This window comes from Oenanthe melanoleuca, chromosome 19 (assembly GCF_029582105.1).
Source record: "Oenanthe melanoleuca isolate GR-GAL-2019-014 chromosome 19, OMel1.0, whole genome shotgun sequence".
NCBI classification, from domain to species: Eukaryota; Metazoa; Chordata; class Aves; order Passeriformes; family Muscicapidae; genus Oenanthe; species Oenanthe melanoleuca.
The window spans coordinates 2,807,950-2,831,008 of NC_079352.1; the positions used below are offsets into that span (position 1 = coordinate 2,807,950).

The window sequence follows — 23,059 nt, forward strand, 5'->3', positions numbered from 1 at the left end:
CAGTCCCCATGTGCTTTTCATCATTTGTCTCGTGGCAGAAGACACTAATTAAAATGAAATAGAGTAGAACTCCACTCTCAGGACACTTTGTCAACTTTTGGCACTCTGGTCAAGCCGGGATTGTTTTGCTGTGATATTAAATAGCGAGCTGATGGCTCCAAGCCATGCTGACATTTGTTTCTGAGAGGGAAAGGTGGGAAGCCATTCCCATTAAGCTGGAACACGGAGCATACGGTGGCTGTGGGTGGTGTGGCTGAGCCAGGCAGCAGGAACCTGCTGGCCCTGCTCTCTGTGGGGCCACTGGGGTGCCCAATTCCCCCAGAAAAGGAAGCTCTGAGCACCCACTGATCCCTCAGAGTGTGTGCTGGGTGCTGTTAGGAAATGTTTGGAATGTTCAGGAACTCTGGGAGCTAAATTTAGAGTTATAGTTGGGTGGTTGGTTCTATGGGATGAAGGGAGGTGGATGGGATAATCTCACAGTTCTCAACATTCTGAGTCTGAGACCATTGGAAATCATCTGGAGAGTAAGGCTTGCACTTGATGTGAGAAGGAAACACAGGTGTTTGTATCCTTTTCAGCTTAATGGTGTTGCTTTTTGTTTAAAAAAAAAGATTATTTTAAGCATTGTTTTAGAAGAAATCTGTTTCATTTTAGCCTTAAAATGATGCCCTTCTCTTTCTCATTTTCTGTTGAGAAATAAGCAGGGTTTGAACAGGCCTTGGGGAGGTGACCTGAATTGTATGGAGGGCAAAAAGAAGTGCTTTTAAATCCTTTGTAACCTTTGGAAGTGACTCCTGTGGCCTGACAAACAGAAGACAGGTAGGGTCATGAAGAATGCTTTGACAATACTTAACATACCTGTGATACATGATCTGGTACCATACAAATGAGTTTAATGGCAAAAATCCAAAGGTAAATGCCTCTTCAAAGTAGGGCTTCTTTCTTTAAAAAGTAGGGCTTTTGCAGTAAACCTGAATTAATTTCAGCAGCTATATTCAGCTTTAATAATTCCAGTTGCTTAAAACTAAAGACAGCAAGAATTTGTAAGGAACACAGCAAGAAGAATCTTGTTGACAGAGTCAACATCCATCAAACTGCAGTTCATTTTCTTAGGTTCAGTCTGGTCAACTGCAGCTTTAAAAAGCTAAGTAACTTCTCTCACCACAGTTTTACTGCCTCCTTGACCATAGCAAGGATTTCTTTGGGGTGTCAAGAGAGCAATTCTCTCTCTTTCTTCTTCTTACTATTTTTTTAAAGTTTTTTGAGGTCAAGTCAGCTTTTCCAGATTAATAGTCAAAGATCATTCTGAAATATCCCCATCCATTGCAAAACACGGGATTTCAGGCCTGAATCCCACTTCCAGCTGTCATGGAAATTTCCAGTCCCATCCCAAAGGAAAATTTCATGCTCAGCCTTCCATTCAGACCCCTGCTCAGGAAAGGGTGTGCTTTGAATCAGTGTCCCACTCAAATCCCATTGATGTAACTCATTCTGACTTCTTTCAACAGTCCCAAACCCTATGATTTAGCCACAGAAACTTGTGTTCATTTCCCGAATTAATGAATGAATGGCTTTTAAAGAGATGGATTTATGTGATGTAACACATTTACTATCAAAAGTGTAGTAAGCAATAACTTTAACTAGTAAAAAAAAAAAAAAAAAAAAGTGTTACAATCTCTTATTGACACATTGCACTTTATAGACATTTTCTTGCTAAGGAGACAACTTGTTCTCTAGCCCAAACCATTTTAATTTAGTAACATATATGATACAAAAAGAATTACTAAGTGAGTGTAGTTGTAACTGTGTTGCCAAAATTGCAGCAGTTCACACTAAATAAATTAAGGGTATTAGAGGGATATGTGTCAGAAATTTAAACCTCCAAAATAATGGAAACTGAGCAAGTATTCAAACAGCATATTCGTAGCCTTTGAGAAAAAACATTGATACCCATTTGTTGAGGTAGAACCATTTGTTGAGGTCTGTAGAGTTTCTTTTTTATTTTCCTATATATGTTATAAAATATTTTAAACATTCCCCCTTCTCAATGCTTGAAACTAAAATGTGATTTTTTTTTTAATATCTCAACGCTTCTTTGACTCCGTTTAAATCAATGGCAAGTAATTCTTGTAATAAAATGAGCAGTATTAGCTATAATTCTTGAAGGACGACTTAGTAAAATACAGACTTTTCTATGCATTCTTTTGGCACATAATCTAACATTTTTACTGCTTGTGTAATGATGGAACTATGGGTTTTAATGCCATTTATTATTTCAGTAGATAGGGTTCAAAGTGTGTGTAGAGCTTAGGCTCTCTAATAGATAGATAGTGGATACTGTAGGAATATTTCTTGCTTGTGGGAAGCAAGACAGGAGCTGACAGTTTAACAGTGGGTGCATTTGTGGGTGAAATTCAGTACTGGGAAAGGGGCCAGTTCCCAGTGATTTCATTCTTCAGGAGAGAACATTAATGCAGGCATCTTGCTGCAGCCAAAGGAAGCCAGCTCCCCTGACCCTAATCATCCCAAATGAGTGCATGGCCAGCAGCCACGAGACACCGAGTGCCCGGCGCGGGGAGAGCAGAGGGAAGCCCGGGGCAGGGAGCAGCTGGCAGCGGTTCTGGAGCCGAGGGCTGCGGAGGAGGAGCGGGGCTGCTCCCGGCACTGCCAGCGCCACATTCCGCTGCAGCCAGGCTCCCCGCGGGGCTCTTAGCACGGCCCTGCTGCTCCGGGAACACAGGCTGACCCCCTGCTTCTCATCCTTTTAAAAACTGTTATTTCCCTTCTGTAGTGTTTGTGTCACTGCCATGTCAGCAGGGCTCTGTTTATTCCATTCCTCTCAAGGATAAGAAAGTATCAAACAATACTTCTAAACTTATCACATGTATTTCTGTCTTCTTTTGAAGGACAGGTGTCTGCAAATAAAGGCAGAAGCTTCTTTTTGAAATGGAGAGTGTAAACCCCCCTTCTCCAAATTATTATTATAATTTCTTAAATTAAGGGGCTCTCAGGCAAAGATAGGGCAATTAGGAATAACAATTCTTTACTAGGAAAATTAAAATAGAAACACAGTATTACAAAAGAACAATCCCAACCCTGACAGAGTCAGAACACAACCTGACACCCTATCAGTCAGTCAGGGTGTTGGTAGAAGTCCCATTAAATGGTGGCTGCATCCTCCTGCAGTGGCAGATGTGGTTCAGCTGAAGCAGTGGTTTTGTAGAAAGGTGCAGTTTTCTTCTGCAGGACCAGGGATGATGCGGAAAGGTCTGGTGTTCTTGTAGAATCCAGTGGAAAGATGGATAACTTGCTGTTCAAAATCTCAGTTTTTTATTTAAGTAGGCTCCTCCCCCTGGCTGGAGCATCTCCCAGTGGGATGATGTAATTTTATCAGTCATACTGTGGGACTCAGTGGCCCAGCAGCAGATGATATCTCCCTGGAGGGAAGATGGGTTGTGGAAAAGATAAAGATGATTGCCTCACCTTGTTTTAAAGATGGCCCATTAGCAGATAATATGTGCCATGGAAATAAGAAAATCATTACTCCACCTGGGTTCAACACATGGTTATAGAATACACATTTCTGGCCACATCAACCCAAAACAATTTCATATAGAAATTAAAACAGTACAACACATCTCAATGTGCCTTTCTAAAATATTATTATCCTGAACGTGGTCAGGATAGACAGTCTCTTTGGAGAGCCCTTCCAACTTTCCTATTTTCTTTTGTTCAGGACAAGGATGGAGTTCAAAAAGCAGGCAGTAAGGATTTCACCTTTGTTGTTAATCCATGAAATACCTGAGAATAAATCTGATCCTAAATTTAGTCCCCCGGTAAAATAACTAAAGGAACAGGAACTGAAATTGAACAGGAAAATGGTAGTTATATTTTAAATGTACTTTTCTCAGCTCTGTATTCAGCACTCAGGTTAGTGGCCCAATCTCCTTTCCACACAAATCAATTACTTTGTGACTGACTTCAACTTGAGACTGATTTCCTACCTTGAACCTTGGCTACACCTTTGTACCTCCAGTGACATTATTTCTTCTCCATGTTTTCTCAAATTAACTCTACTTAGAGTCTTGCAGGTTCCTCAGTATTTCATAACGGAAAAGATGCAAAACACATCAAATCAGGAACAAATAAATTGTTATTTTCCTTGTCCAAACTAAAGCATTTCAAAGCAGGACTCAGGGCTTGAGAATTCTCCTGTGACCGCAGTGTTTGCCTGTTGCCAAGGCCTGTGGTGGGATCTGGATTCTTGTTGTGGTGACAAAATAAGTTCCTCCACCACAAGTAAATGTCGTCCCCACAAAATGGAATAATTTCAAACTCAGCATGACAGTTAAAGCCCTTGGCTTTCAGCAAACTGGGACTTAAGCAGCAAATCAAACAACCCATTTTCTTTTTGATGCAGTGCCATGAGGTTGGTTACATAGAATTTCACTTTTTGTGCAGTAATAAAATTCTCTTCTGCCCCTCACTGTTGGGCACTGATGCTGAGACATGCATGAGAATTCCAGGCACATATGGGGAAAAATCAACTTGCCATGGAAGATTTACTGGTGAGGCAACGGTCAATTTTTTTCTTTCTCTGCAATTCTGAGCCTGGAACAGCTTCCTTGTCTCCAGCAGATGAGAACGAAATCTGGCTCATTTAATCTAATTTTGTCTCCGCCAACAGATCCTTCTCTCAGTTCTGGTCGGCAGAGCTGATTTTTATAATAGCTTCAATAGGAAAAAAAGAGAGAAAAATTAAAAAATCTCAGCATAGAGAGCCTCCAATATTTCCTCTGGACATTTTGCATCTCCCACTGTTAACCAGTAACTGTGCATCTTTTTTATTTGAATAACGATGCCCATAACACTGGAAGCTCTAACATTTACTCAGCCAAGACCATTTATCTTGTTATAACAGGATGAGCATCTCAGCTGGGGCTTCTGGATGCTACTCTACTACAAACAAAATTAAAACCACCAGTCAGCTGAAATTAATTGTATATGGGAGCCACACTGTTACTCTGCTCACACACGGAAGGACGTGTGGAGAGTGTTAAATCCCAGCACAATGCACCGACAGAAATGGATTTTTCCATAATTACCAAACCCCTTAGATAGCAGCTATCACCAGAAACCAGGAGAGCTCCTGAAAATATTGCTCCAACATTCCTAATGGATGGTTTTCCTCGTGGCTACGTAGGCAAGAGGTGCCAGCTCCCCCCCTCCTCCTGCCCTGCAATACGTAGGAAGCCTTTATTCCCAAACGGGAGCGTTTGCTTGCTGACATCACATGCGCCAGGATCCTTTTGTTTGCCTGTGTCTCCTGCATTGAAATGTTTGTCTGAGTCACAGATCCCGCTGCCTCCCTTCCCCTATGTCATGCTGCTTGCTTCAGAGCTTCTCCCTGACTCACAGTTTTCAAATTTTGACACAGCCCGGTTTGCTGCATGGCAATTCAATACTTTCCCCTTTAATATTTTATTATGTAATTTTTATCTAAACCCTATAATGATGTAAAAACCACTGCTTTTTTTTTTTTTAGCCTTTTTTGAATAGAGATTTTATGACTCAGATTCAGCACTGAATTTCGTTTCAAGGCAAAGTCAGTTTAGTGTGTACTAAATAAAAAATTCAAGATAGTGACTCCCACAACTTGAATTCTCCATTTAGCTGCTGGCTGAGTTTCCTCAGCTCTAACGTTACCGAGTGCTCTGCCAAAAGGGGTCATCTTGTGCATGTGTACAAACACTTCTCATAATTGAAGTAATTACTATTTTGCAGTGCAGCACCTTTCTTCTCCTCTAATAATCTCCTTGATTTGTTTTCTCTTAATGAAAAGAGGACAAAAAGCTGCTGTGCTTTCAATGTACATTCATTCTCTGGGCTTAGACTTTGGAGCTGCTAATACTGCTGGTGCCTAAGTCTGGGTTTTCTCTTTATTACAGCCACGAACAAAAGAGATCCTGATTGCAGCAAGAAATGAAATGAAGAAGGTGGAAGTCAGGGTTATGCAGCAGTTTGGTTCAAGCCTGAGCCACGGTAAAATATTCCCACTTACTGAGACAGGAACATAAAATTATCGTGCTGGATTAAATCCTTTGTCCTTCAGATCCAGCCTTTCATCTCTGCTGTTGCCACTGCAGGATAAATGAGAAGTTCAAAGCAGATCTTTGGTTGTCCTTGCCCAAGGACTTTGCAGCAGGTGAGGGCTAAAGCCCCACTCTGGTGTAGCACTGGAAGCTGCATTTCCCTTCCAGCCTCCACTGCCTGTGTCCTGCTCTGAGCCTGTGCTGAGCACAATGCTGCATCCAACCTCCTTAAAATTCAGGTACACACAACGCCAGATGACTGATCCACATGCCTGTCATTAAATGTGCTGTGCTAAAGGCTCTCATTTCATTGTCTCTTTACCCAGTGTGAAAAGATGGAGCTGTAGCCCCTACCCCCCCCCACAAAAAAACACCCAAACAAACAAAAAAAGCCCCAACCTGTTATAAAAACCAAAGATTTTATTATAAAAGTACAATTATACCATACACAAAAGAATTTTGTGCCACAGAAATTTGCACGTTGCAGTTCTTAATGTTAAAATAAAGTCCTGAGCAGGAGCTGAAGTTGAGTGTCTCAGGCTGCCTTTGGCTGCATGTTCACTCTGGCACTGCTCTCCTGCAGGGTTTTACCATCCCACTTTGCACTCACTGCTGCTTCTCCTCCTCTGCCCGTGGCCGTTTCCGAGGGTTCGGCTCAGCCCCGCCTGGGCGGTGAGTGACAGCTGGAGGCTGCACATCCCGGAAGCCATGGCACTGGGAGATGGAAGGAAAATCATGTGCTAAGGCTTGTAGGGAGAGAAAGTATGAGGAACCAGCTCCCAGAAGATCAGAATGAAGGATGATGCTGCCACTTATTTGGGATGAGCAGCCACAGAATGTTTATAGACCAGGTTAAACTCAGCACTGCAAACTTTACAACACATGTGCAAACTAATGTCTGCTCATTTTGTTTTTAAAAGATAGTTTATTTTCACCAACCAGGCTATCACTTTCATTTTACAGTTTATCACCCCTATGGCTATGAAAAACTGCTTTTCTGTAAATTAACTTATGTTGCCTATTTAAATAAATCAAAAGACAAATCCATCAGCTCCCACAGAAGCAAGGAGATGACTGGATTAATTGCCTCAGTCATTTTCAGAAACAAAACTGTGAATTTCTACAACTTAGGATATTTTTGTTCTATGTACCTACTTAATGAACTGAAAACATCAATGAGACATTGTAAGAGAACAGCAGAGCTGAATCTGTCTCTAGACTGCAAAGACTGTTCCAGCATAGTAATTTATGGGACACAATGGGATGAAAACCTTTGACTGCCAAAAACTAAATGTAGAAGTGAAAACTACATGCTGCTGCTCAGGAGAGTGCTTGAAGTGATCTATCTGGCCTAGTACCACTCTATTTTCTGTTACTGTAGCTCACAATTGAATTTTTAACCATTTTAAAATGTGAAAGATCTGGAAGTCAGTTAGTTACACGTCATGGATGCAGATTGAGATGATGAGATGTTGTGTGAAGGCTGCAACTCTCTGAATTCCCATCTCCAGACAAATGCTGTGCAGAGAGTGCTGCTGACAGCTCAGTGAAGGCTCAGTGCAGACTTAGTGAGGAAAAGGCATTAATCAGAACACAAAATTGCTTTGCTGATCCAAAATGCTCAGGTAGAGACAATGTGGGGACAGGAGCATTTCAGGAATGCTGACATTTTGGGTTGGTGCAGTGTGAGGAAAACAGGCAGAATTCCAATCAGATGTGACTCTTCCCAAATTCCAGTGTGTCCCACACCAAGATCAATCCAAACCCCAGCAAAATGTCTTGTTTCAGACTCCCATCCCTGTATTTCTATTTCTGAATGCCTCACCTCACCCAACCCAGGCTTTTTAAAGGAACAAATAGCAAGAGGTGCCACAAGGGCAGGATCTGTGCAGCCCCTCTGCTATTTATAAACAACTCAAGTGTTATTCTAAAGAGCATAATGGGGAATCTTCAAGTTTAATGTTTCACTGCATCTAATCTCTGCCATTTCCCTGAGGCACAAAGGTGGATCTGAAGCCAAGTATCCACTTAATCCAGAGTGCTGACTCCCAGTGAAAGCATTCCAAGGGTTATAAGGGCCAGAACATAAAGCAGGCTGCCCAGGATGGATGTTTTGCACTTGGCACAGGCAGGCATCTTGAAAATACAAGAATTTTGTGTATATTTGTGAGGCTGGGTTTCAGATGGTGAGGATGTGGCTGCTGGAACCAAGGACAAAGCTCAGTCTTCTGTCATTTTGAATTGTTCCTTAATGTCCTCTGGATTTACACCCTCTGCAGCAAGACTGGCAAGGGTAGATGTGTTTATTACCTGAGCACTGCTCCCATTGCTGGTCTGGCAGACCCTCCATAGATCAGGGAAACACAATTCCCACCCAGGATTTGGATCCTGTGTCTCTGTCTTTCACTCTGAAATAATCAGGTCACATTCCTGGGAAATTCAGGTGAATCAGCCGAACTACTTACTCCCTTGTGCATAAATCAATTTCCATTTCTATACTCTGCATTTAAGAATGAATCCTTATCAGCTTGTGGAAGAAAGGATTTCATGGGAGAGGAGTTCCACAGCCCCCTCAGAGTGGAGACTGACTCCTGAGTGCTGGTGAGGACAGGGATAAAAAAGCCCAGAGCTCACTCATGAACTTACACATTTCATCAGCTCATGGGTACTGAGAAGCAACTTTGCCAATGGTACCAATGCACCTCATTTGAACATTTCTGAGTCCTAAGAAATTATTATTTTTTTAATATATATTAAAAAAACAACAACAACCCCACAAATCTGACCTGGAAACACTGGACATATATTAACATATTTCAGTTTAACTATGGAAAGAGAAATGATAACAGCAGACTGTTATCAGACCTGAATTTCATTAAAGAAATGGGGATAATACATTTTTTACTAAAAGAAATTATCTCCTGAAGCAATTCATCAGGATTAAGGAAAAAAACACAGGGATAATCTTAAATTTTAACCAATCTTCAATTACAATTCACTCTCAACTCTATTTCAAGATAGTGTGCATTCACAGAGAAGAGAGCATAACTGTTTTATGGTGCTTATTAAGCTGAAAGAAAAAGGGAATTAAACTGTCTGAGATAAAATCCATCTGTTTGTCAGCTGGAGAAAAAAGGACTCACATCACATGATCCAAAACAACTTTAGGATTTAATCCCACTTCCCCTTCCAGTCTTTATAATTGTAATTATTTGCAATATTTCTTCTGTCCAGGTGAATACATTCAGGAGTGGGAAGGAAAATCAAATCTGATTTCTGTTTGAAAGTTTGAGGATCTCATCTGATGGCAGCATTAAAATCTGCAGAAAATGCTATGGCAACGTGTTTCCATGAGGACATGTAGCAAATAGTTATGGAATTGTACCTATGGATCTGACATTTGAGGATCTCAGAGTTGAGTGGTGCTGTCTTTTTAAACCTAAACACAGCCTAGACAGCATCTCTTCTCATTAATATGTATCTAAGCACTCCACAATAGGAAATAATCACAGATTTAACTAGGGATGAATAAGGACTCCAGCTATAAGCTGGAAGCTCTTCTATGATAGGGGCAGAAGAGAAAAATCTGTGTATATTGGCTGGGGGTAGGGTCAGTGTAGGATAAACACAAGGTGGGTTATACCACACATAAAGCAGAGATGGGGAAATACCTGTGGGACAAGGCACTGATGAGCCTCTGGAATACCAGGTTTAATTCTGGTCATCCTCATCCTAAAAAGATGAACTCAGCTGGAACAGATGCAAAGAGCCACCTGAGAAACCACACCCTACCTGACCAGGGACAAAAGGGTTCAGGTCCCCCAAAATGAAGGCTCAGATTGTTCTTGGTAACTGCACTTAGGGCAAAATTTAACATCAGGGGCAGATAAAATAAGCAGCACCAGCAGCAGAACAGAGTGGGTCAGGCTGCCTGAAAGTTTGATCTGGAAACCAAAAGTATTTTGAGTAGATAAAATGCTGGGTGACTTCTCTAAAGAGAAAAAGAGCAAATTACCCCTAAGTCTGGAGATATCCCAGTATTACTGCTTCCCTTCCCAAAACCAGCACTAAGAAAGCAAAGACCATTCTCAGATTTGTCTGAAAATTCCTTTCCAGCTGACAGTGAGCTCCAGCCTGTGAATCTCCATCCCCAGAGGAATACTCACTGTGATGTGATAGGCTATGGTGGACTCCTTCTGACTTGGAGATTTGTACAACGTGGCCAGCCTGGTAAAACAAACCCCAGGTAATTATGATTAATTAATACAGTAATAAAAATTCCAAATAGCCCAGTGACCAGACCCAAGTTTTCCTACAGTACCAGTGGAATTCTCAGGGATGTATTTTCATATAGGTCATTCAAACTGTGGATTCCCATCCTTACATGACCTGTCAGCTCAAACACAATCTAGACCTACTAAAAAGAGTGAATGATTAATTAGCCTTGTTTCATCACAGTATTTGATGACATTTTGGGAACAGTATTCATCATGAATTAATTCCAAATGTCACTTTCTTAAAATGCAAACAAAAAAGGTTTTGAGCACAACTCTTCCCTACTCCATTAATCACTTGTTCTTTGACCTCTCAAAGCTGGGAGAGACCTTCAAGAATTCCAGTACTTCTAGGGAGGCTTTTTCCAGAGATTTCACAAGCCTGTCAATATAACCCAGAGGCTGATGTTCTATTTCTAAGCCTGCCCTTGCCACTGACACACAGCACAACCTTGAGAAAATAGTTTCCCTTTTATTTCTCCTCTGACACTTCCCTGATTTGCTGCATTTAGACTCTAAGATACACACCTTGATTTGTGTTCTACAGCAAGTGCTTGCATAATATAGAGAGAAAATTGCCAAGCAGCTCAAAAGGAAAGGGGTTTTCAACCCTTGTCAGGGCTGCACCATGCCCACCTCCCCAAAACTCACACTTACATAAGCCAATCTAGAAAGTGTTCTACTCTCTGTAGCAAGACACCCTGCCAAAAATCCTGTTAATTATTTTTGGGGGGGTTTTTCCTCCCTGAGGTGCCATTCTATTAGAGAGCACGTAATTACAGCCTGAGGAACGCTGCCACTTCATGTTAGCTACACAGGGAATTCCTCAGAACACTCAAATGCTGGGTTATGCTTGACAAAATTGCCCAAATCTGGAGCTGCAGAAGCCAGGCTTTCACAAGAGCTCAGCTGGAGCTTCTGACTCAACAGGATCTTTCCTCCCAGCAAAGAACACCCTCAGAATTAAGCTCTGACATTTTCAGTAGCAGAGAGAAGAGAGGGGACAGGTATCAGAGTTGGCCAAAGCACATTTAAAAATATTTTTAAAAAGGCAAATGGATCCTCAAACGATCTTTGTGCCTCAATAACCTGATATAAAAACAAATAGGCAGCCTGTACAAAATCAGACAGCATTGAGCTATTTCTGCTTTTACAGTTGTGTCCAGAATTGCTGTTTCTGCAGGCCCCACTTCACATCAGCTGTAGATTTACATCAGTAAATAAGCCAGGTTTAGTCTCTCCTTGGCTTGTTTTCTGGAACTTCTATCTGCAGCCTTCCCAGCTCTGTTGCAGAAGAAAAAAAAGTTCTTTTCATATATAAAATTAACTTTTGTTCACTCTGTAATCATTATGTTGATGCAACTTGTCCTAAAAAGACTGTTAACTAATCAGTGATGTTAATTTAATTCCAAATTAAAAAGCCTGCTGTAATCATCCTGCATTGCCTTCAAACTTAGAATTTAAAAACAAAACTCCCCAAGAAAGCATCACTGCATTTTTCTTTCAAATTCAACAAGCAAAACTCTGCACAATAACATTCCAGCAGCATTTTTGCTCACTGTTTGCACAAGATTAGGGAATTACAGCATGGCTCCTTAATCTCAAGGTGCTGTACGGTGACATTATACACAGGACAAATTTAACTGAGCAGGAAAGAGAAATGACCTTGCAATATAAAGAGGGGAAAAAAGAACCAGGAAACAGAGGAGATCTCATTGCAACAAACAGAATTTCACACTGTTTTTACAAGGTTCAAGCCCTGAAGCTCAGGGTCAGCAGCCTGTCCTGGCCACACTGGCTAGGTGGCTTTAAAGCCTTCTTTGGCATCTCTGGCTTTGGACTGACTGAGGATGAAAACAATGAAGCAAAAAAACTCTCCTCAAAGAAATTATAGTGACTACAACACACCATGGAGGACTGGGAGGTTCTTTATAATGAGACTGTTGAAATTGCACCTCTTCAGAGTGGGGCATAAAAATCACCTGGTAACCCACCAGCTCAATACCTGGCAAAAAGTTATGGCAAAAATTAAAACCAGAAGTTTTGTTCTAAAAGAAACCAACTCAATCTTGTAAAATGCAGATAGTAAATGAAATTTTCTACTCAGATCCTAGATCCTTGTGTCTGAACAATTGCCATTAGGATGTTACACTTTTATAAACCATGGCATCTTGTCAGGAAGAACTCACCAGGGTGGGGAGGAGGAGCCTGACAGCTCAGCCCACACTGAAGGAAAGAATTCCTGAGTCTTGGGAGCCTGGGATGTGGCACAGCAAGGCCAGGAGCCAAATTCAAACTCCTGCTTGGCCCCCATGGCCACTTTGGAGGATTCTCCAGTGCCACACTTGTACTGATATGGATTTTCCTCACATTTTCCTCACCTCTGACTGTTGTCCCAGTGGAGGATTAAACGGACGGTGGCAGCGTGTCCCCAGCTTTCTCCTGAGGAACAAAATTACAGATCATTATCTCTCACACTACCACCATCAGCAAGCTGAAATGAAATTAATCTCAATGATTAAGGAAAAAAAAAAAAAAAGCCTTTCTTGCAATGATGCATCCCATCTTTTTCATACTTGCAAGGATTTCATAACAAATGCACCAAGACAAGGAATAACCTCTGTGGTCCTCGTGTTTTACAGGAATCTTGATGCACTACTTCCATATGTGTAGAAAAACTGTATGGCTGCCTAATAAAGGACAGGTACTAGACAAGTCTTGAAAATAAAGGTGGCTTGAAGAAGAGATTTGTCTAATTACTACTGAAGGAGTCTGGTGAGGAGGTCTAAATCCTACTTCAGAAATGTGATATTCTGTCTCTCAGGCATAATTATGAGCAAACATCAGTCCCTTTGGGACACCAGCTTTGGGAGAAAGTCAATGATTATTAGAGTATTAAGGGCCCCTGAAGCAGTCTTCTGCTTCTGACAGCAAAATGCAAAATAACACAACCAAAAGCAAGGAGCAGGGAGGTGTGGTGGAAAGAGAAAAGGAAGTCTGGATTTTTATCCTGCTCCAGGGGCTCAGTCCCATTGTTTCAGCTCACATCTGACCACAAGCCAATGTACAGACATCTTTATTGGGTGCTTTTTCCTCTGTTTATCCCTGTCAGCAGTCCAAAGATGGATGGCATTTTAAACCAGCCAAGTCTCCCCTGTCCACCTGCTCTTTCCTGTCCAGCTCTCGCTGGTCTCCCCTGTACCCCCAGCCCCTTGTGCCCCCTGTGCTCTGGTATTTATTAGGGCACAGAGAAGGAAAAAAACCAAAAGATCCCACTGTAATGAAGACCTAGACCCTCTGGGCATCTTGCCAGACCTTGCTCCACTATATCTGAGTTGAGATTAAAGATTTTGGCTCTCAGAAATGGCTTTGAGGCAGAGATCAAAACACATTTTACAATGGCTACAAATTCCACACCAGCACATTTCCATCTGCACTGAATATGAGTGAAAAATTCTACTGTGAAACAAGATATTTCTGAGTTGAACTGCTTGTAGATTAATATTTGACCTCCTTTCTAAATATATTTAGTAGAAATGTCTAGGAACACCCAGCTTAGCTATCAGTTGTAGGAAAGAAAGCTGTCCCCTTCATAAAGCTCCTGACTTAATACCTTGCAGCATCTGTGCTTTTTTCTTTTTTTTTTCCTCATAATTAAGATCTTCCCTTCTGCTCAGGAGCTGAATAAGAGTTTAGAGATTAATGCTTTCACGAAAAAGCTTTTTCTCAGGCTTACCAATCAATGGGGGAAAAACCCAATTTAGTGATTTTCCTTGGGGGTTTGTTACTGACCCTTTCCTCAACAGTTCCTTTGGCTACATCAAACCATGGAGGAGTGGGAGGTTCTCTGGCCTTTATGATGAGACTTTTGAAACACCATTTCTTCAGAGCAGGGCATCAAAACCACTTGGTTAAATATTCTCCCAACTGGTACCAAGTTGCAATTTTGGAAGAGTTCACACTGCTCAGTTTAACAATACTATGGTCACACATGCTGGGGAGAGACACAGTCAGCTCCACAGGAGGTCATGTCAAATTAATTGTTTGTGAAAGAAAATATGCACAAGGCAAGGCAGGATATCTGGGAATTATAACCTCCCCTGAATGTCTTCACATTCTTTACTGTCCCCATGACTCAATAAACACAACAGCTCCCAAACAATGCTGGCCACTGAAAAAAGACAGACTCTATTAGCTTTAATTGAGTTTGTAGCCAGAAAGGCTGCCAAAAATAATCCATCAGAGAGCAAGAGGCAAAACTGACAAAAAGGGTCAGATCCTGGGAGCTGGGTCTGCCTGCACAGCTCCAAATTCCACGTTCTTCACATTCCTGCAGGAGATGGGCTGTGTTTGTTCATTTTACCCTATATCTCTGCCAAAGGGTTTGGTGCCTGTATACCAAACAGGGAACATCTTTGCCTTTGTACTGTCCCCCTCTCTCCTCTCCAGAGCAAGGGAATCATTACTTAGCTCACAGAAACTGAAGAATTTGTGCCCTTTAAGTGAATCATAAAATAGTGCAAAGCTACAGCCTGAAATAAGATTTAATGCTGAACCTTTCCTTAATTTGTAGAAAACTCCACTTGAGAACTGTTTTATTTTCCCCTGTGACTGCAGCAGAAAGGCATGGATGAGGTATCTGCTCATTACAGGCCAAAATTGAGCAGCCTGGAAAAAAAATCTTTAACCTGGCTCAGAGCAGGCTGTGCCTGAGGATCCCACACAGAACTTCCCTCTAAATCATAACTGCATAAAATTCCAGTGATACAGCAAATATGAAACGCCTTGTGCAAATAATTAATGGGATATGTTCAAGGGTAATGGGAAAATAAACAATTTAAACTGTTTGGGAGAGGCAGTGAATGGTTCTCTGGGAATTTAGGAAATTGCAGCTTAGTTTGGGGTATGCAGCCATTAAGCTGGGCTCTTTTTTGAGTGATTTAACCTTCTCCTCACCACATCCCTGCTCCAAGGTACATTTTTTGGATGATTTTTCGTTGTACATAAAAACAAAAGAAAGGAACTTATGTATCAATTTTCAACTCAAAGTTAAACCCTTACCTAAAGCAGGTACCAATGTGGACTGGCTTTGTCCAATCCTCGTTGTCATTTGGTTTGTCAGAACTACCTGAAAAAGGAAACAGAAGCAAAGTAATAAGAAAATCTTCTGGAAATCAGCCTACTGGTGGGAAGGAAGAGAGGGAATTTTCAAAAAAGCTTTTACTGATGAAGCAGCTACTCAGGCAAAACTCCTGGTAATTGTGATGAGAAACTGTAAAGATGCCTCATCTTTTCAAAACACATTAAGAGAAGCATGCAAAATGTATTTTTGCTTTGAATGGGAGATTTCTTTCATTCAAGACTTAGAAGAAATCTCAGTTTCCCCTTCCCCAAGGGAGGCAAGCTCCACACGACTTAGTTATCCCACAGCATTTGTCCTAAATGATGTTTGGATCTGTGTTTACCTGCAGGTGACTTGCACTGACTCTCCATGAGGAGCCAGCTCTCAGCCCCTGGGGTAAGTGAACTTGGTGGTGCTGCTCACAACGTGCATTAGCCTGGTGATTAAGTGAATTTCTGTGCCTTGTAGTCTAAAAATGCACAAGTGGGTACAACACAAAGCAGAATGGAAGTGAACAGACAGAGCGGGGGAGTGTTTTCACAGCCCCAATCACTTGTGGGAGGCTCACAGACAGTCTAGGTTAGGTCCCTGGTAGAAATGGGGGTGGGTGAGACAGAAAAGAGCCAGGAATATTAATGACAAAGTTCATTAAAAATGAAATATTGTACCCATCTAAGACCCTAGAGAGTTCCCTTGTTTGACATGCTCAGCGGATTCTTGCTGGAGCAGTTCAGAAAAGTGTGTGAGAGCAAACAGCTCCACTGAGCACACCCTAAAACATTCACACAGCCCAGAGCCCAGCACAGATACTGCAATTTTAGAGAAGTAACTCATCACAAGTGCATGGTAACAGCCCCAAAGAGCCTCCTCATCTCCCTGCTGGAGAAGGGCTGGGCATCCTCACTCGAGTCCAGCTTTAGGATCTGACTTCCTTCCGTATTAGAGCATCCAGAGCTGCCTGAGAAGCAATCCCTGGCATGCAGGCTGGATTTAGCCTGCTCCCAGCTCATGGAACTAACTCACACACCACCAACAAGAGGCCAATCCAAGCAAAACCATTCCTGAAGCTATGACTCCTTTAGCAAGAGTTTCTTTAGCAACTTTGTACTAAACTGCTCCCTGGTTCAGAAGAAATGATTTATGTATTTTATCCTTGACCAAAGAAAAACATTGTCCAATGACAGCAGCTGCTGTTCAAGGTCACCGGGTACCAAGTTGTGAGGAAAAGCACTCAGGAAACCTGAGGCTGTGCAGATCCTGGAACATCATCTCCCTGGTGCCCAGAGCAGCAGGAAGGAGCTCCACAGCTCATGTCAGGACACTTTGGGAATGCTGGGCTCTTCCCTTCCTACAGCTCCCAGAGGAAGCACAAGAGGAGTTTTATTTTAAGCAGCTTGGAACAAAAGCCAATTGCACCAGAGAGTTGTGGGTGACAAGGTCACAAGTCACCTGGACACTGTTAGAGGCACAAGCACCATTTTGAGGGCTGGGGAAGCTCCAATTGCTGAACAATGCTTCTCTGAGCTGCCAGAGACTTCCAAAACAACTTCTGGAACAGCTGCAGCTTCCCAGTGCCATCTGCTGGCTGCACCTCTGCTGCCTCCAGACCATCAGTGACAGAGGAACAATGCCCAGGAAGGAGGCTCTGGGTTTCCATGGATGCCAGAAGAGAAGGCCAATCCAGCAGATAAAGTGGTTTTCCTCCTTAGGAATGCTAAAGCCATAGTTTAGTGGAAAGTTGTGTTGGAACTGCTGAGTGCTCTGAGGTATTTTTGTAGGTTAAATCACCAGAGGAGCATTCCTTGTCCAACCAAATCATTAGAGATGATGGCAAACAGCATTAGAAAATGCCATGCTACCACTTCATTAACATCCACAGGATGCTGTTGATACAAATTTTACTTATTTTGGCAAGTCTAGGAATTTCCCACCTTCTAGGTGTTTTGCCTTTGTGACCCCTCTATATTTACCAACTAAACAAGCAGGCGTGAATGCAGAGGGTATTACTGCAGTTTTATTTTGCTATTTAGAGGCAAGAGCAAATCACATTTCCTTAATTCTTTATAAAAGAAAGTAGCATCTTTTGGGATTTGTGGACTCACAGCAGATTTGTGGTCGTTGGCCATGATGATGAGCTGCTGTGCCAGCCCGTTCAGCAGCCGCGTGCGCAGGGACAGGTCCTCGAAGTCGTGGCGGAAGGGAAAGGCAATGCCATCAATCACCACCAGCCGGACCTCAGGGCAGGACAGAAGGTGAAAAACTGACATTACCATCCTATGAAAATATGATAAAAACCAGCTGGTTTTAAGTGCACTGGAATGCTTTATTTCATCCTTAGGTGAATGCTTTAAGGTGGACTTAAAGCCTTGCAGAGGAGAAGCTGGAGAAAATTGTAATTAAACAGCAGAACTCTAGCTCAGTCAATTCTCTACAAACAGCAATTAATTCACCTTCTCCCTCAAAAATTAAATCCAAATCAAAATCAGAATTCAAGCTTTCTGGAGCCACTGCTGAGATAATTCAGCTGTTATCAGTGATCTGTCTTGGAAACAAGGAGTTTAACAGATGCCTAAAGATATTCCAGGCACACAGCACTGGAGCTGAGGATCTATCTTGCCTCAAGATGTTTGCTTTGCTGAATTATTTCTTTTGTAGCAATCATTAGCTGAAGTCAGAGCACGCTGCAGCTGCTGGCTCATCACCCTCAAGACACTGGATAAACATTAGTCTGGGATTTTGATTTATTCTAACTTCATTTGTTGTGGCTGTTTTGATGACCCAAGTCTGAAATACAGGAGGGAGATGGATGGTCTTACAATGCCTGCATGTTCAGATGTCACTCAAATCCTTGGTGTCTACAACTTCTTGCATTGCTGCACAAGATAACAAAGTGGAAACAACACAAAAATCCTGATTTTCTGCATTACTGATTTAACTCATTACTGGGAAGTCTCTTTATGACTGGAACATATAAGCCTTCACAGACATCACTGTGCAATGGTCCTGGGCCTCCAACTGAAAAAAAAAACCCAAATCCTTAATTTGCAAAAGAAGATTAGAAGATTAAATAGTTGGGATTAAAAGAAGACATTCATTGTATTCTCATTTTCCCTGCTCCCTACGAATTCTTTTCCATGAGTCTGTACATCTTCCTCCTGTATCATTTCTTTAAGAACAATCAGTTTAACAGCATAAACATGACTCATGCTAGACAGGAATGTATACATGGTTATATAACTTGGCTAACACAAATATGTCCAGGTAGGATGCAATTTAGTTACATTTCTCCCATATGGCAAACGGGAAAACTTGAAGTATTTAAAGTGTAAAGAAAGCTTGGTAACACCTGCCTTGTCCATGCCAGCTTGGCTCTAGCAGACTTTAAACAATTAGGAGTTTTACAAAAAGAATGTTTTCTATCAGTTTTTCTCATATTATTAACAAGATCTCAAACTAATTAATATTTCCAAATGGCACATTTGGATCTCTAACTCTACATCTTTCTTGTCTCTACACCTCTACAACTTTTTCTCTCTCCTAAAATCTGGAAGCTTCCTGTGGTCGCAGACTTGGCTCCAGAGGGATCAGACTAATTTTAATGAGAGCTGGACTGCAATAAGCAATCTGTCAAGTCACATCTAGCCTGTCCAAGGAATCAGCAGAAGGTCTTGTGGTTCTCCTGCAACCTTCAGCACTTCAGGCTGCAGGCCAAGCCCAGCAAATGAGCACAGATGGTTCCAGGGAGCTGCAGCCCAGTGGAACTGTGCTAATGAAGCCATGTACTTTCCACAAGAGCAAACACAACAGGGCACCGTTAGTACCTGGCAGGGAAAGGGAAATACCAGACTACACTGAGCAAAAGTAAGGCTCCATCTGTGTTTGCAAGAACACAACAGCTCCCATAAATGAAAAATTTTGGAATATATGCAAAAGACATTCTAATCCAACACTGATTTGTGCTGTGATAGAACGAGGCACAGTCATATTTCCCAGATCCTGACAGGGAGTGATCTGCAGTGCAGAACCCAGAAATCTGGAGGGGAGGTGGTGAAAATCTGCCTTACAATAGCATTTCTCTAAGACATTAGGTACTAAGAAACTTTCTGGCTGCAGTCCACCCAAGAGTCAAGCTGCAGGCTCTGGTTGCTTGTAGCAACAGAAGATGCACTGAAAAGAAGAAGAGTCACTTGGATGCTGCAGGGTATTTCTGGTCCTCAGTGATCTTTCAGGGCAAAAAAAGTGGCACCAAACCTTTCTGATGCCACCCTCATGGTCACCACACCCCCCCGGCTCCGAGGCTCTTGTGTGGAGCAGTTCTGTGCTGATTCACAGCTCAGTGCTCACCAAAATGGAACATGTGGCAGCACAGACCCAGTGTCCTCAACTCAGAGTGGAAATTCAGGAGGATGGCAAAAACAAATTACTCTTGAGAGTAATTGGGATGGGAATGAAAAGGCAAACAAGCAGAAGGCTTTACATTTGTACTCTGCTATCAGCCAATATTTCACTGCCAAGCTGAAGAGGTACCAAGGTGTTTACTCCTGTTACTACAGCAGACAAAAAAATCCTCAGCAACATGAAGATGAGTGACACCTCCTGAGAAGCCTGCAACAACCCTTACCTTGGAATGCTCTGACAGGAATTCTGGCAGGAGGTAGACCTGGGCCAGCAGCTCTGTGTAGTCACGACAACGGAAGTAATAGATGTGAGAGAGGATATTTTCCAGAGAGAAAGTCTCCAAAGCTTTCCCATGATCTGAGAACAAAACAAACAGATGAGTAAATGAGTCAGAAGTCTGTACGAGCATATTGTTACTTTCATCATCCCACCAAACCCTGCCCTCCACACACAGCAACAGCAGAGCCCCCAGAAACAGAACAGGCAAGGTAAGGAGTGTGGAAATGTATCTTCCATCTGGCTTGAAAGTCAGGAAGGTGGGGAGCAGATGCTATCCCAGCATTTGCACACAGACACACTGGAGCCTCCAAGAGAGGCCTCCAACGATGAAAAATTTATTTCTGAAGCAAGAACTTCTCCAGTAAATCATTTTCAAGCCAGAACACCACCAGAGGACATCAGGGACTATTAATCATCCCCTGTTTAATATACAGGCAGTAACTCATTTAATACAGTGTCTTTCTACCTCAGTTCAAACAGAAGTCTGGTGCATAAATTCTCCATGAGTAACACAAAAGTTGTGTCCTTATCCCCAAGAGACTGATGACTTAAAGAATAAAACTCTTATTAAAGGAGCCTGGCTGCTGTATTGACTTTATGGATGAGCTGAATTCCAGCGAAGGTTTTACTCTATGGGCCCTCAGCAGCAACATTGCCTCATAAAATTCTGCTGTTCCTCTTTCCTTTCCCCACCTGTTCCTGTGTTTTGAAACAAAATACTCAGTTTTGCTCAACAGGTGCAAATACAATTAATAAGGTGCTGCAAATACGATCATTAAGGTGTTAAAAAATTGGAAGGAAGAAAAGAGGAAAGGAGAAATGGAAAACACCAAAACCCTCCACGATCAAAATGCTCATAAAATCACCATGTAGAAAAATAATTATTTTTGAAGTAGTCCAGCTCAGTCTGCTCCACAGATTTAGTTCAGGGTTTGATACACACAGCTGGAAATAAAAAGCTGTCAGCAAACACTCCAAAAGTAGCACTGCAGCCTACGAGACACTTGTTTCACTCCATCCTTGCCTCCTCCAGAAAGAAATGATTTAGCAACGTACCCTCTTCTTGCTGAGCCTCAGCAATAAGGTGGCAGTGCTGCACACAGGCAGCTGCAATGTCCACCACTCTGTCCACCATAAAACTTCCCTCAGTGTCAATGAACACAGCTTCTCCAGCAACGCCCCCAAAGCACTCTGGGATCTGGACATCCACTGCCAGCTGCATGCTGCCATGGCAAACAGAACCAGAGATCAGTAATTGCACCCCAGAGCTGTCCCAGCCATGGCAAACAGAACCAGAGATCAGTATTTGCACCCCAGAGCTGTCCCAGCCATGGCAAACAGAACCAGAGATCAGTATTTCATCCCAGAGCTGTCCCAGCCATGGCAAACAGAACCAGAGATCAGTATTTTCATCCCAGAGCTGTCCCAGCTCACTCCTGGAGATATTCCTGCTGAGGAATACACAGGACAGGGAGCAGTACAACCATTATTCTATTTATAACGCTGGAGAAGAATCAGAGATTGCAGTCATGACAAGAAGAAAAAGCTGAGTTAAACAAAAGTGATTCCTGGCTGCACACAAGTCACAGGACAATGAATTACCAGAGCTGTGTTTTGCCAACACCGGGTGCTCCGCAGATCTCGGTGATTTTTGTCAGCTGCACTCCTCCTCCCAGGATGTTGTCCAGTGCTGAGCAGAAGGTGATGATGAAACCCTGGCTTTGCTCTTCTTCCAGAAGCTCCAGGGCTGTGCACTTCCTGGTGACACCTGATCCCCCAGCTGTCCTTGCTGCATCCCCGTGACATTCCTGCCTCACCACCTGCAGCGCTTCCAGCGCCTCTTCCCTGGAGATTCCAACTTCTAGAGAAGCCAAAACCACAAAACACCACCTTTATTTCATAAGCAGTGACTGATTCTGCAGCATGACACAAAATGAACAATATTCACCCTCTCAGGACAACCTGGCACTAATGATGTGATTTTCAAACATTCATTGTCATAGACAGTAAAACTATTGATAATCAAAATCCCAGACTGGTTTGGGTTGGAAGGGGCTGTAAGGACCACCCAGTTCCACTCCTGCCATGGGCAGGGACACCTTCCACTATCCCAGGCTGCTCAAAGCTTCATCCAAACCGGCCCTGGACAGTTCCAGGGATCCAGGGGCAGCCACAGCTTCGCGGGGCCCCCTGTGCCAGGGCCTCACCACCCTCACAGGGAGGAAAAAGGCGATTTTCTAACTTCAAACAGCCTTACTTTGTTTAAATCACGTAAAAAGAAGAGCGAAGCTGGTGAAAGAGGAGGGATGAGCCTAACAGAATCCTTTCACTTTCCTGCATCCCATTTACATCCATCAGTGCCAGCTGATCTTTTACCAGAATCGTCTTTATTTTTTTTTTTTATTATTCACCATGCCCATTTCCCGGAGGCGGGACGGGGAAAGGAGAAGGGCCCGGAAGATGCCGGGGAGGCCCCGGGAGGGCCGAAAGCCGCCGGTACCTTTGCTCAGGCCGCAGGGCCCGGTGTCCAGCAGCTCCTGCGCCGTCTGGAAGCCGGCGGCGGCGAGGCGGGCGCGCAGGGCGGGGGCCAGCGGCAGCGTGCCCACCTCCCGCTGCATGGCCGGATCCCTCGGACACGCTCGGACACGCTCCGGACACGCTCCGAACACGCTCCGAACACACCTCGGACACGCTCCGAACACACCTCGGACACGCTCCGAACACACCTCGGACACGCTCCGAACACACCTCGGACACGCTCCGGACGCGTCCGGGGAGCGGCGATGGCTCCCGGCCCCGCCCACCGCCCCCGCCCCTCACGGTCCGGCCCCGCCCCCGCCCCGGCCTGGCGCGAACCGGGGGGGCGGGAGGCGCCGCTGCGCATGCGCGCGGCT

The 23,059-nt window shown here is 43.2% G+C and overlaps 1 protein-coding gene and 1 long non-coding RNA gene across 6 annotated transcripts; one reads left to right on the plus strand and one right to left on the minus strand.

Moving 5' to 3' along the window:
- Window positions 1-711: 711 nt before the first annotated feature.
- On the plus strand, window positions 712-10,291 carry LOC130261069 (uncharacterized). Its single transcript, XR_008841906.1, has 3 exons — window positions 712-819; window positions 5,949-6,042; window positions 10,209-10,291. It is a non-coding gene; the product is annotated as an uncharacterized LOC130261069 (long non-coding RNA).
- RAD51C (RAD51 paralog C) lies at window positions 3,689-22,979 on the minus strand. 5 transcript variants are annotated; one of them, XM_056506955.1, is made up of 10 exons: window positions 22,879-22,979; window positions 22,666-22,824; window positions 21,768-22,026; window positions 21,222-21,388; window positions 20,110-20,243; window positions 17,591-17,722; window positions 15,428-15,494; window positions 12,748-12,808; window positions 10,259-10,319; window positions 6,491-6,806 (listed from the first exon to the last, which is right to left on the minus strand). In XM_056506955.1, exons 2-10 carry the CDS (start codon window positions 22,781-22,783, stop codon window positions 6,699-6,701), a joined length of 1,107 nt encoding a protein of 368 aa, XP_056362930.1. In that variant the 5' UTR covers window positions 22,784-22,824; window positions 22,879-22,979; the 3' UTR covers window positions 6,491-6,698. The 5 variants fall into 5 exon arrangements, with proteins under 5 accessions (XP_056362934.1, XP_056362930.1, XP_056362932.1 ...); XM_056506957.1 differs by having other exon boundaries at window positions 22,666-22,793; window positions 22,848-22,965; XM_056506956.1 differs by lacking the exon at window positions 22,879-22,979 and adding an exon at window positions 22,846-22,850 and having other exon boundaries at window positions 22,666-22,813.
- Between the last annotated feature and the right edge of the window lie 80 nt (window positions 22,980-23,059).